Genomic DNA, 13590 nt, shown 5'->3' with positions numbered 1-13590 from the left:
CTAGGAGGGAAATTTATCATTTCGTTCTTTATATGGCGTGTGGGGGATGATTTTCGCAAAAAAAAATCTCAAAACTTTTTTTAGTTTTGTTTTATTACATTCAAATGTTGTCATGTAATTGCTGCTCCATAAATCTTAAAGGCAGTCGGAAAATTCAGGGCTTCGCCCTGATACGATCAGTCTTGTCTATTTTTGCATTTGAAATCATTTCGCATTTGAAATTATTTCGCAGCCTGAAATCTCGATAGTTCAATAAAAATTTCATGGCATCCTGTAGTCAGAACAAAAAATGAATTTTTTGACAAGTGTTCAGAGGTTTTTGAGTTGCAATTAATCATGGCAAAAAGAGGCAATAAACATAGTAGTTTTTCCAAAATAACCCCGACAATTAGGTTTTCGTGCAAGCGATAAGAGTCTAGGGGCTTCTGTTGTAATCGGAAAGCGGCAGAAACTCAATCCGGAAACTGGAATCTCAACTTTTGTGCCTTTTCAAAAACCACGGATCGGGTTTATACTTGGCATTATGAGAGCCGAAAGATGGGTCCTGAAAAAGCCAGACATCTTTTATGGGTTGTTGACGTCATATATACACGATGATTGAATTTGGTCTGTTTTTTATTACAGTTGATGGCAATGCCATTTAAATGATGGTCTTGATCACCTTAAACTTGCATGAGTGTTGGTTTGACATAAATTTGACCATAGTTTTATTAATTTGACCAGTTTTAATTTCACTTAAAAAACAGAGCTTTTTGCTTATACTTCACAGGAGACAGGACAATCATTGCGCAGTTTGAACAGACTGTTTAAAACCTCTTAAAATAACAATATACGGCAAAAACGAAACTCCGACTAGACACTGTTTAAAAAAGTCTTTACAAAAGTCTGTAAAAAAAAGAGTTTACAAATAATTTATTGACTTCTTCACCATAATTCATTTAACTTTTTCAAAATTTGTGCCATACAAATCAAAATAAAGTGAAAAAACATCTTGAACATGTGATCAAAATGGAAGCAACTTCTGAAACTTACACCTGTCTCTAAATTTGTTCACGTTGCTCAGAGCATGACATAATCAAATGAACAGCAGAGAAAAATAGTGACACTTCTAGACCTGCATTTTTCCCCAGTTTTTGACTCAATTAATCACCACCTGTAGTTTTTTCATAAGATTTTGAAATGTTTGTTCTCGTTGTCCAACTGTCATGAAAGTAGGCATATGAGTTCATTACTCAATTTTTAAAACATTTTGTCTTCAAATTGAAATTCGTGAAATCAATGACAAAACCGATTTTTATTTCTGAGGGGTGTTTTTTTTTGGTGGAGAAAGCGGCTGAAGAGCCCAACTAGAAAGCTATGAAAATTGTTTTCATTGCAAGTTTTTTTAGTTATGAAGTTTCTTCAAAAGCTGAAATTTTCCTGACCATTTCTGCTTTTCTTCGTTTCCTTTCCTCTTCTTCGTTCTGTTTTCTTATCCTTTCCTCTTCCATAATTCTTGACAACCCACTGTCACCGCTCTCTTTGATCTTGACCTCGAAGAAGTCACGTGCCCCTTTCACCCCTGATTGGGACACGTCAATTTCGGTCATTCGCACAAACTGAAGGAGGGCTGAGGTCTCGTCCAGCTTCTCGGAGGCGACTTTTCGGAAGATGGAAATGAACTCGTCGATGTTCAAACACGAGTCACCGTCCTGGTCAACTTGTGCGATGAGGTTGCGAACTGAGAGTAGATTACTAAACAAAAACGGATCTCTTATATCCCCTTTTGCAAGGAGGGCGGGGGGGAGATTCGTTACTAGGTTTAAAATTCTCATATGCTTAACCAGAGATTTAATTTCTTATAGGGGGGATATTCGTTACTAGGTACCCTAGATGGGATATAGTTGAAGAGATCGCAAAATTTTGAAAAACAGGCCAAAAAAGGCATTTTTAGGCACTTTTTGGAAAATTTTGGCTCCCCGCTCAAAATGAGTATATATTGGCGCCCATGGCGCCTTAAGAAAATTTTTAGAGTCCGTCTCCAAATATGGATATCTCAAAATAGTACAAAGGGGTGACCCTTTGGGTCGGCAGGGGGTCGAATCACCCTTCCCTAAATCCGCCCCTTCTCATTATGCTACAGACTAATCATCTTTCAAATTTTAAAAAACAAAATACTAGCTGTAGTTCAATTCCTTAAGAGAGCTGCTATCGCATGCAATCAATTACGTGCAATGACTGCATTTAACTTTTCAGCGGTCAAATTTTTTTCTGCTCGTTTTTTTTCACCCTCAAGCAACTATAAATAAATTCGTTTCCAAGTATAAGCAAACAAGTACACCTGGGACAGCGTCAACGGCGATCACAGATCGCGGACATTTGAGGTTTATGCTGATTACAATCAATTCTGCTGTCTGTTAAAAAATTACCCCGATGCACTCAAAAGGATAAATCTTAATCTATTTTATCGAATCACCATTATACACATTAATGAATCAATATACCCCCCCATTTCCCGTCGCCGATTCTGCTACTTACTTGGGAACCCCCAGTTTCTCGAACAGAAGGGTCAATTCATTCTCATCGATCACCCCATTCTTATCCAGGTCATATTCTTCGAACTTGAGCTTGATCTGGTCTATCGTGGTCTTATCCATGTCCGCATTGTCCAGGTAAATACTGATCGATGATTTCTTCACCTGCATTAATATCACTGGGTAACATTTCACGATGTAACGAACATTCGGTTAAGAGCACTGTAATTAACTTCGTTTGTACTAAATTTGAGATGCGGTTGGAAAGAATAGGCGATTGCTGCTCGAATAAATAGCAAAGTATATCCCAATAATGTAAAAAAAAATAGGGAAAAACTATATAAACTTTCTATTGGTTCCAATACTTCTGCTTTTTTGCAGGTGAGAAACCCCTGATTAAAAACTGGGCTCCTAATTGTTTATTCTCTGTTAAAATAAAGCTTTTTAGTCTTGTTCATTGATGATTGGTGACAAATTACACCGGGTCGACGTGATCGACCCATGGTGACTTTTAAGACTAAAAGTTACAGATTAGACCGTCTCTAGCAAGTTGCGCATGTTTCAACGCCGACGGCTCATTTCAATCATGTTTCAAAATTATTCCTTGAAAAGCGCTGTACAAAAAAAAATTACACTGCTTGTGTTTGCCTTGTCGGGGGCCGTATATATACTCGTCAATTTTAGCGATTTTTAGAGTATGGAGTATGTGTCAAAATGGAAAGGTTGCCTTAAAAACTTGAGGTGCATCAAAAAAAAAGAAAATATTGGACATTAATTGAACACTCACGGTCTTAAAAAGTTTGTTGCATAAAACAGTAATGCAAATTTTTATTAGCCAGCCGGGTTTGCAATAATTGTCAATGATGATTTGAAATTTTGCGTTTTCTGGAACATATTTTAACTTTCAATTCATGTTGAAAGAACTACAAAAGCATTACAATACTGAAAAAATTACAAAACTTATCGATTATGCTTTCGTCACTTCAGCTATTTTTCGAATGACTGGGCCAAAATAAGGAATGCCTCGACGGAATCATGACTTGATTCCCAAGCATCGCTGTTAAACTGAGTGCTCAAGATTTATCTTTCTTTGATTTTCCCCTATTTGGATGTTCTTGATTGATGTTTCAAATGACTCGATGATGATTTTGTCGACCGCGCTGAGCTAGACCGTTTTTCGAACGTCTCGACTAAACTATGAATTGTTCTTCGGACTACTGGAAAATTGCTGAAGAACTTTGTATTCGGGTGTGTTTTAGTTTTTTTCTTTTTTTTTGTATTCCACGCAAAAGCATGTACCACGAATAATCATGGGAATGGGTCGAGTGATATATCATATTAAAGCCCTTTCAGCCGTGATTCAAACAAAATTGAAAACATTCATTCAAGGCCTTGAAAACTTAGTTAATCGAGTAAAGTGAGTTCTTGAAGTTTTAAGCGCCATTTTGTGAATCAAAACTTCAAAAATTCAACAAAAAAAAGTTCTGCAAAAAAAATGTTTTTAAATATGAAAAAAAATCTCTAATTTTTTTTTCTTTTGTTTTTCTAGTCTTTTCCAAGTGGCTTAGTTGACTATAACTGTCGATTATGCCTATTTTCTTTTTCATCGTTCAGATCTTTTCATCACATCACACAGAAAAAACTGCACTTATTTGAAAAAACTGTTTTTATATACTTTTTTAAAACAATGTCGGAACATTCTGTGCTATTTGCACAGTAACCGACTATCCTCGTTTTTACTTTGTGCTTTACCTAAAATTGCTTTTCGACCACAAAATTACAGAAAATAAAATGGCCTCGTCTCAGTTATGAAAATAAAAACATCACAAAGCGGTTCATAAATCAACAAATTAGGTTTTTCCCGATGAAGAAAAACATTACCGCCAACGAATGATGTGAAGCAATAATACTCAAAGCAAAATATTTTGATACACGGCTGACTTTTTTAATCTATGTTTTTTTATTGATGCTGGATTTTGCATAAAAAACAACTGAAACAAAATTTTTCAATAGGTTTCATCCAATCCTTTTGAAAAATTTAACAAAGACAAGTTTTTTACTCTTCAAATGGCACATTATAAGGTAACTAAAACAACCTAACATGAGCCGGAAAAAAGGTCGTATTCAAAGTCGCAGTTAGTAAATTCAGATATAACAGAACGGGTTTCAATTGTTACGTAAATTGCTCAAGCCAGAATAAAATTCAAAAACAAGGAGTTTGAGCTGATTAATTGCAGCTAACAAACGATAGCCCGATTATTCGAATTTTTGCACTGACAACAGCTTTTCAAATTGCAAGGTAAAATAGAACCAGCGTTCAATTTGCAGAAATGAGAACACATGGAGATGAAAAATTTTAGTCATCCTGTCAACAAGTTGTTTACGGGAAAAAAGTCTAGTAGAAGATCGCCACGTCCTTGCTTATCGCAAAGGTTAAAAACATTAGAGTTATTTGAGGACAATTTCTGAGCCCTAGAAGTCAACTTATCAACTTCAATATTCCCCTCTCAGGGCTTTTACGCTGTTCGGTCGAGGGATCAATTGAGCAATCTCCTCCCAAGCAAAAATGGTAACCCGCTACAAAAAGACATCAGAAAAAACAAGTAGATAGTTGATTTGTTCGCAGCACCCAATCAATTAACCGTCTGAAGTTTATTTTATGAGTATCGAGAAAAATTCTGAAAAAGAAAGAAATCGAGAACTATCTTATCTTAGAAGTATTTAGACATCTTTGATCAAACCTGAGGTTAAATATTATCTTCTCGGTCTTTATTCTTACCTTCACTTTATTTTCTGGCGCCCTCTCTCCGTCATTTATCTGCTGTCGGCGCGAGAGAACTCCTTTCAGCTCCGAACCGTCTGCACAATCAGAATCATTCTTATTACTCGATACTTCAGCCATTTTTACAAGACGTGTTTCTGATATTTAAAGTTAGTGGTTTAATCGTGTTTTCAACGATCAGTTCAATAGAAAAAATTATTTGAGAATTAGCCATACTAACAAAAAAAAACATAACTTTTCGTCATATTTTTGCAATGTAGTCACAAGAGAAAAATTCGTACACCGTATCTTTGCACTACATCCAAACGGACACTTCAATTATTGACAAAGTAATTGTTTTGAGTAATGGCGTCTGTCGCAAGAGAAAATCTGTGAACAGTTTTTCGCACTTTATTCAATCGGACAAATCATAGTTTAGTTTTTACATGTATATAAAACTTTCATTGTTATGCTCGATTAAACGGCATTAATTCATAAAAAAAAGTTCATATTTTATAAAACTGTTCATAACTTTTATATTCATCTTTGCATGCTGATCATGCTCGCTTTGTAATAATAATAGCCTACTTTTTGAAGCTAAGACTAAATTTAAAAAATGAAGGAAGAATACATCAATTTAAAACAAAACATATCACCTCAGAAATGTAAGAGCTGGAAAAGGATTCTGTTTACTTACAACAAGAACCGCATGTTGGTGTGAAATATACCCTTTTATAAATCCTTTCGCAATCAAATTTGCGACTATAAATTCAGTTTCATCAAATTCAATATCTTCGTCAGGGCCACAAAATTTCAGAGCTTCGAAAAACAAGTTCAAGTTCAGTTGGTGAGTTTGGTTCATGATGTTGTAAATCTTTTTGAACAAGTTTCTGTACGCTAGTAGAATCAATTTTTCCATAACAACAAATATTCCCATAGCAACATAGCGTAGTTGTTTATCGTCTAGATGTTGTTGTAATAGTCTTACATTTCCAACTTTAATAGCTTCTGATATTCGCCTATACTCTGTCAAATCGTATTTTCTGATCACATACCGCGATGGCATAACACCTTTGAGCATTTTAAGAGGCACTAAATAATTCAAAACTTTCCGAGTATTCTCGTAACAGCTCGGGTGGCGGTTGTTAAACGCATACGTCAACGATTCTTCAGCCGCGTCGAAATTGCCTTCAACGAGTTCAATTTTTCCGAGAAAGAATTTGTAAGTAACAAGCTGAGCCTTCATGTAATCATTTTTCAAGTTTGAGCCTTCGATTGCTCGTATGAGAGGTTTGCACAGTTTCGTGTTATTCATTCGGAAGTATATTTTGAACAGTTGGTTGACCAGATGCAGCATCCCCCACCTTTTCGTGTGCTTAACATCAGATCTCGTATCCGCACAACAGATTCGGAAACAGTTCATTAACGAGTCTGCCGTGCGCTCCAAAATTTTGTCGCTGTCTTCACTAACTTTCTCATCAACACACCTTAACAAATACAAACAGTAACAAATTTAATGATTCCAAGAGCTGGTCAAAACGAAATAATCCATTGTGCTTGGAAGTTATCAGTTAGTGTTCCAAAATTAAAGTCGGAGGGGGTGAAATGCGCTATTATACACAAGAGAAGCTATTATACACAAGCTAAATTTTAAACGCAAAAAAGTTTCGCCGTTTGCTGTGCAAGAACCGCAGATTGTTCCGACCACAGATCTTAATGATTACAAGTATTCTACACATACATACAAGTTGCCATCACAAATGATTGCAAAGAGGCCAAGTTTGGATGCAAAATCACGGATTGTTACAATAACAACTGAAATTTGAGAACAACATGTCCAGAAACACAACAAGACTGCTCGTATCAGGACGAAGCCCTGAATGTTCCGACTGCCTTTTGAGGTTTCATGAGCAGTAATAACAAAAAAATATATAATAAAATCAAAAAAAATTTTTTTCTAAAATTTGAAATTTTTAAAATAAAAATCATCCCCCACACGCCATATAAAGTACAAAAGGATAGATTTCGCTACTTGTAACAAATCAATTATGGCAAATAAGCTTCGTTCAACCAATTTGGAACGATTTCTAAGACGGATTAAATCTCCGCTTACGCGTTAAAAGCGCGAATTATATCGCGCGTTAATTGTCCCAAATTGGTCAAAATGGCAATATTTAAACCCTCATAACTTTACAAAAAATGATCATAGGTGAAATATCTTTTCACATTTGAGCTCAAGACAACAATACCTTTCGAATGATATTAAAAAATTCCGTCAAAAATGGCTAGTTAAAAGTCGAAATTTGTCTGAAGGAAAAAACCCACCCCGAGCACAAATATTCCGTTACTTTCGTATCGAAAGTCGGAGCAAAAACGGGCTTTTAATCAGAGTTGAAACCAAACGAACGAAGCGGTTTATAGCCCACAGCACTCATTTAGATGCACGAATAGCCAAAAAATGTTAACTCCCTTAAAAGAACAACACATATATAGCTATCAGTTGTGGCCCTTGAAACGACGAAGTGTAAGGCGGTTCAGCTCATTTAAAGCAAGCCGAAACAACAAAAAGAAAAAACAAATACGAAAGGATCCGACCGGGATTTGAACTATGAACATCGGACGGCTAAGTCGCGGATATTATATTGCGTCGTGGCAAAAGTGCATCTCAGAAGACCATAAATTGAATGAATTCAATGATAAGGCAAGTTGAACAAGACAACCTTCTCGCATTCGAATTCTGAAAAAAAGTTCCTAACTGGATCGACAAGTACGTAAAAACCAGTTTCAAAACTAAGTCAAAGATAAAATTTGCGCATACACAAGCAAAAATATGACCGATAACGCTATTGGGAAAAACTGATTGAGTAAAACTTTGAGTCTACAAAACTTCCTAAGTGACGCAAGTCAATTATGAGTCTACGTAATTGCTTAGTGACGCATTAGCAGTACCAGTCAATCTGAAAAAAAAGAAATTACCAAGTAACATGCCTCAATTTATAGAGCGGACGCATATTAACTAATATACGAAAAAATTCATTAAAAACATCCGACCCTGCCCAGGTTCGAACCCTCTTATTTTGTTGCGGGTCTCCTTCCCTACCTCTACGCTACAGAATAATATAATAGTATGTGTTAATATCCTTAGCATTGGCTGTACTTAATAGCTGGTTATTGATCAAAATGAACACTTATATTTGCGACTAAGGTTGGAAAAAAGGAGAGTTATTACTTTCACACAAGCTTAGCTTGTATAAACAGACGGAAACCAAGCAGACATGTTCCAGCAGAAACCTACGAAACTGAGAAATCACGAAAGAATATCATATATGACACTAAAAAAACAACTGCAGCCTATCAGTTGGAAAATAATTTCAAAGAAAGTGTCAACTTCGTCGACAGAATTCAAGCCTCAATGAATTCAGCCGAGTTTAAGTTAATTAAAGAATCACTAGTAGACAAAACACAGAACAGATGAGCTGTAACAAAATTTGGAAGTTACAGGAAAATTCTTGAGCAGAATCGTTCTTTGATAACTCATCAAAACCACAAATAACACTGTTCAATTTTTATTCTCCGAGGAAATATTGAGACACCTGTTATATACACGAATCATGAAATCCTTATTGCAAAAAAATCTGAATATATTCAAACATAACTTCATGCAGCAAAACTCTTTAATGGGAGCTGTGTCAATCTGAAATATACCAGAAAACACTGATTCTTGCTCCGATTCTCCTGTGTTTTAGGAACTTGCTTCATCATACAAGCATGGCAGTGCAAGCTAGCAGACAGAAAATAGAACGAAAGCAACTAAGTCGAAAAAAAACAACTACAAAAGTTTTGTCACGAATGATTTTCAATTTGAGACAACACCTCGAGAAACCCAATTACTTGGCGTTAAATTAGTAATCAGAAACGTTTACTGAGCGGTAACTAGGCCGAAAAATAGACAAGCTCCACCCTCTGGAAACACAAAATTATGCCACTCAGCCCATTAAACAAAGCGGAAACATTTGAGGCAAGAAAACAAAAATAATAGCAACACATTAGATTAAGTAATTTTGCATTGGAAAGGAATATTCCGAGAAAATTTTAAACTACAATGAGAGTTGTTACCTTTCGACCAAGTTTGGCGAAGCTACGAAATTTGATATATTATTGGTCAAGTTATTAAATTATTCAACTGATTCTGTTAAACAAGTTGTTAACCCGGAAAAGTCTGTACTCTGCTTTGATAACGCTTGGAAATTGTAACCGTGCAAACACAAACGAGAAGACGAAAAAAGCAGCTCTATAAAGTGCAATAACAAAAAGTAAAAAGAAGCCTCGAATTAGTAACATTCGAGGACGCCTAATAAATCACAAACAGTAGCCACAAAAAAGCAGAAAACAGATGCTATGAAAATTCCACAGCTACAGATCGTGATTATAGCAAAAAAGCCACTAAAGTTCAAAGTAACATCCACCCTCGATATTACCAAATCCCGAGGACCGGATGGGCTCCCACCATGCTTATTCAAAAACATGCCGGGTCTGGACAAATCGCTGAGCCAATTTTTCTACAAAATAAAACAAACGCAATGTTTTCCGATAAAATGGAAAGAAGGTGCTGTACATCCAAGTTTCAAAAAAGAGACGAAACTTCAAATTCAAAACTACAGACCAATTACTCTTCTTAATATCGCATGAAAAGTCAACGAGAAGCTGATCTTTAATGCCCTCTATTCGTATATATCCCAACTAATAAACAACTGCCAGTTCGGATTCACTAAAGGACGGTCACCTGTTCTTCAGCTCATATGCTACCTTGATAACATCTAAAAGAACATTCCAAACGACAGCACAATTGAAACAGTGCATCTTGATTTTGCGAAAGCTTTCGACAAAATCAATCATAAGATTCTTATCAATAAACTGCAGCGACTGGGAATTGGAGGAAAACTTCTTGGAGTAATACGCAACTACCTAACACAGCTGACCCAGTTCGTGCAAATGGAAGACACCAAATCACCGAGTCTGGACGTATCGAGTGGAGTCCCACAGGGGTCCATTCTCGGGCCACTACTATTCATCATCTACGTAATGGACATGCCTAGTGAACTAGTAACGACGCCGTTCATTTTCGCAGATGACACAAAACTTCTCTCCGTGCACAAATCAAGTATATCTTCTATGCTGCAAAACAACCTATCGCATTTACAACAATGGTGCTCAGAAAACTGCATGGAATTCAATGTTGACAAATGCCATATTGTGACAATCTCTAAACACAGTCCCAGCAAACTTCAATTTTACGGCATGCCCCTACAGCAAGTCAGATCAGAAAAAGATCTTGGAGTAATCATCAATGACTGCCTGAAGTGGAACGAACACATCAACACATCATGTTCGAAAGCCAACAGGGTCCTGAACCTAGTGAAGCAAAATGTTGCTCCACTAACCACTACCGCGCACAAGATCGACTTATACATGCTCGTCGATGGTTGTGCCTATATTAACTTATGGATCTCGGGCCTGGGCGCCGTCACGGGGTGACCTCCGCACAATTGAACAAGTTCAACGAAGAGCCATACGTTGGATTCTGGGTTACTCTGACTCTGACTTACACTAGAGATAGAATGGTATCACTCAACATACTCCCATTGTCACTCAACCTCCAAATATATGATCTTATCGCATTCCTCAAACTCGTCAAAGATGATTCAATTTTTCACTGGTATAACCACGTCCAGCGTTGCACCAGCCAACATACGACTCGCAACATATCAAGTTTGATGTTCAAACTCCCAGCAATCAGGAAGTTCAGAGACAACACTTCTGGTACAGGGCTCCTCGCTTATACAACATCATAAATGACCGCATAAACCTCCACGGCCCACTCACACTTGTCAAACCCCGTATCGTCAAATTCTTCTGGGATTATTACAACTCAAACTATAATGAACTAAACATTTGTTCTTGGCAATTAGCTTGCCATTGCAGCGCCTGCCGCCAACGCATTCCATAGCATCATCATTGACTTTATTTCCAGTGAAATAAGATTGTATTTTATACTAGAGCGTTTTTCACACTAGCGATCAGCGTAGTGTATTAGTAGGGACGTTCTTTTTTTCTAACCGAACTCGCAATTAAAAGTCTTCTTTTATTTTATTATTATTATTATGGCTGTACAATCAAAAGATTGAGGGGAGTGAGCCTGAGGAATTTTTTCATAGCTTTCGATGAAATTGGGGTTGAAACAAACATATATATCATATAATAACAAACAAACTTAAGCATTACCCGTAAGTTTTACCTGAAAGCTAAGGTTCTTGCGTCCGTGACGAGCCTGATCATAACAGGTAATGCCCAATTGTCTTTGTGAGACTGCATCTGCTTGATGAAAAGTTGAACGCAACTAATTAGCCTAAAATTCCAAATCGTCAGAGTGGTAAGAAATTGACTTAAGAGGAGAAAACTCAAAGCGAATCACGCACGCGTTGAAAGCCGATTCAAGCTGACCGATTATCAGGTAGTGCTGACTTTTCAAATGTAATATAACCAGCTCTTCGACGTTCCCAGACGAGTGCTTAAAGGACTGAAGATAATTAAGAACTTCCGTGGCAACATCGATTTCAGCTGCTGATCTATTGCTATCGTGGATATTTTCAAACATCAGCAAATCAGCCAAGATAAGGCCGTCACTTTCATTCCAGCAGTTTATTGAATCCGTCAATCGTCTTTGAACAATTGAAACGGTTTTATCTGCAAACATTGTCTCTGAATTTTTCAATTTGATACATAGCTAACAGATTTCTACGGCTTTTATCAGAAGGTTGAAAATATTGATCATACTTCAAAACTTCTCAAAGTAACATCTTATGCAGAAACACAAATATGCTTCTCGCAAAAAAATCAAGACCAAGTGAGCCCGCTTCCAATCATAACTGAGTCTTTTCATCAATAACTTGCGTGGAAAGAGGTTTGCTTATTCACAATCGAAACGAGATCGTCGATATTTTTTTTTCAATTAGTTTTAAAAAAAAGCTCAAACGGAAGACTTAGAGTACAACCACATTAATATCCCAAATTACTTTCGTCCCTCAAAGAAAATTAACAATGAAAAAGGTTGAGGCTGAAAAAGCTTTCAGAATTGACACTTAAATTTGATGCTAAAGAGTCAAGCGCGCAGGTCATTAAAGAAGGTCATTTTTACTAATTGAAACACAAATTTTTTAACTAAAAACAATTTTTTAAAAAAATTTTAAACAAAAAACTGAAAGGTTTTGATTTTTTATTAATTTTTGTTTGTTTTTCCAATTTTTGTTTCAAATACATAAATATTTAGTATTTACATAGACAAATACAAAAATATTTAGTTTCAAGATAAATTCAATTATATATCTCTACACGCAAGTACAGCCTCCCGTTTTATAAAAGTAGTCGATGTATGTCTCTCAAAGCTTCAGAGCAATCTGTTGCTGCTATGCCCTGCGTTGACATGCCTTATTTCGCGCTGCTCTGGCTTGCACTGTTCTACTTTGCCCTACCCCAACTTGTCTTGTGCCGCCTACTATTGCATTGAGCTGCCCTGCGCCTCTTTCTCTTGATCTGCCCTGCCTTGCCTTACACGTCCCTGCCCTGTCTTGCCTTGCATCGCCCTACCTTGCCTTGCTCTGCCATTCCTTTTTTTTGCCTTGCACTAACATGTCTTGCCGTGCGCTGCCATGCCTTTTTACGCAGCTGAGTCTTGCATTGTGCTTCGCTGCTTTGCCCTATCCCTCATTGCGATACCTTGCATCGCCTTGCGTTGCTCTGCCCTGCCTCTCGTTGCCTTGCGCTGACCTAACTTGTGATCAAAAATTTTGAGATGACTTTTCTAGAAAATTGCCCTTAGTCTAAACAAACATCTAAGCTAACATTAATCCAAAAATTAGATTTAAAAACAAAACGTCCAGGACATTCATTCTTTTTGCTTAAACTTTCTTTCTTGCACCTTTTGTTAACCACTGTGCCCTATAAGTCTCACTGAAACATTGCGTTCAATCATTGATTTTAAAAACCCGATTTGTATGCTCATGGCTGAGCGATACTAGTTAACCTATTATCAAGCAGAAATTGTAAACTTGTTGCTGAGTCTCAGTATCTGCAGAACACACTACCCCTGTTTAAATGAGGACTATTCGATTAAAAAAAAATCACGTTTTTCATTTCGAGGTAGTAATTGAAAAGATTACCTTGCAAAGATCACACCACCTTGCAAAACCTTAGACCCACCTTGTTTTAAACGAATTTTCTTTGTTCTAACATTTATCGGAAATAAACAAAGCAAGAGAA

General features: G+C 36.7%; 2 protein-coding genes across 2 annotated transcripts; both read right to left on the bottom strand.

The window, feature by feature from the left end:
- Window positions 1–906: 906 nt before the first annotated feature.
- On the bottom strand, window positions 907–5630 carry LOC134854024 (EF-hand domain-containing protein D2 homolog). Its single transcript, XM_063870090.1, has 3 exons — window positions 5293–5630; window positions 2518–2678; window positions 907–1734 (listed from the first exon to the last, which is right to left on the bottom strand). Exons 1-3 carry the CDS (start codon window positions 5413–5415, stop codon window positions 1389–1391), a joined length of 630 nt encoding a protein of 209 aa, XP_063726160.1. The 5' UTR covers window positions 5416–5630; the 3' UTR covers window positions 907–1388.
- Window positions 5631–5891: 261 nt separating this feature from the next.
- LOC134857099 (PCI domain-containing protein 2-like) lies at window positions 5892–12056 on the bottom strand. Its single transcript, XM_063873466.1, has 3 exons — window positions 11751–12056; window positions 11570–11680; window positions 5892–6761 (listed from the first exon to the last, which is right to left on the bottom strand). Exons 1-3 carry the CDS (start codon window positions 12026–12028, stop codon window positions 5927–5929), a joined length of 1224 nt encoding a protein of 407 aa, XP_063729536.1. The 5' UTR covers window positions 12029–12056; the 3' UTR covers window positions 5892–5926.
- Between the last annotated feature and the right edge of the window lie 1534 nt (window positions 12057–13590).

This window comes from Symsagittifera roscoffensis, chromosome 1 (assembly GCF_963678635.1).
Source record: "Symsagittifera roscoffensis chromosome 1, txSymRosc1.1, whole genome shotgun sequence".
Taxonomy (NCBI): Eukaryota; Metazoa; Xenacoelomorpha; order Acoela; family Convolutidae; genus Symsagittifera; species Symsagittifera roscoffensis.
The sequence above is the reverse complement of the archived record's forward strand: the minus strand, read 5'-3'. Positions and strand labels throughout refer to the sequence as shown.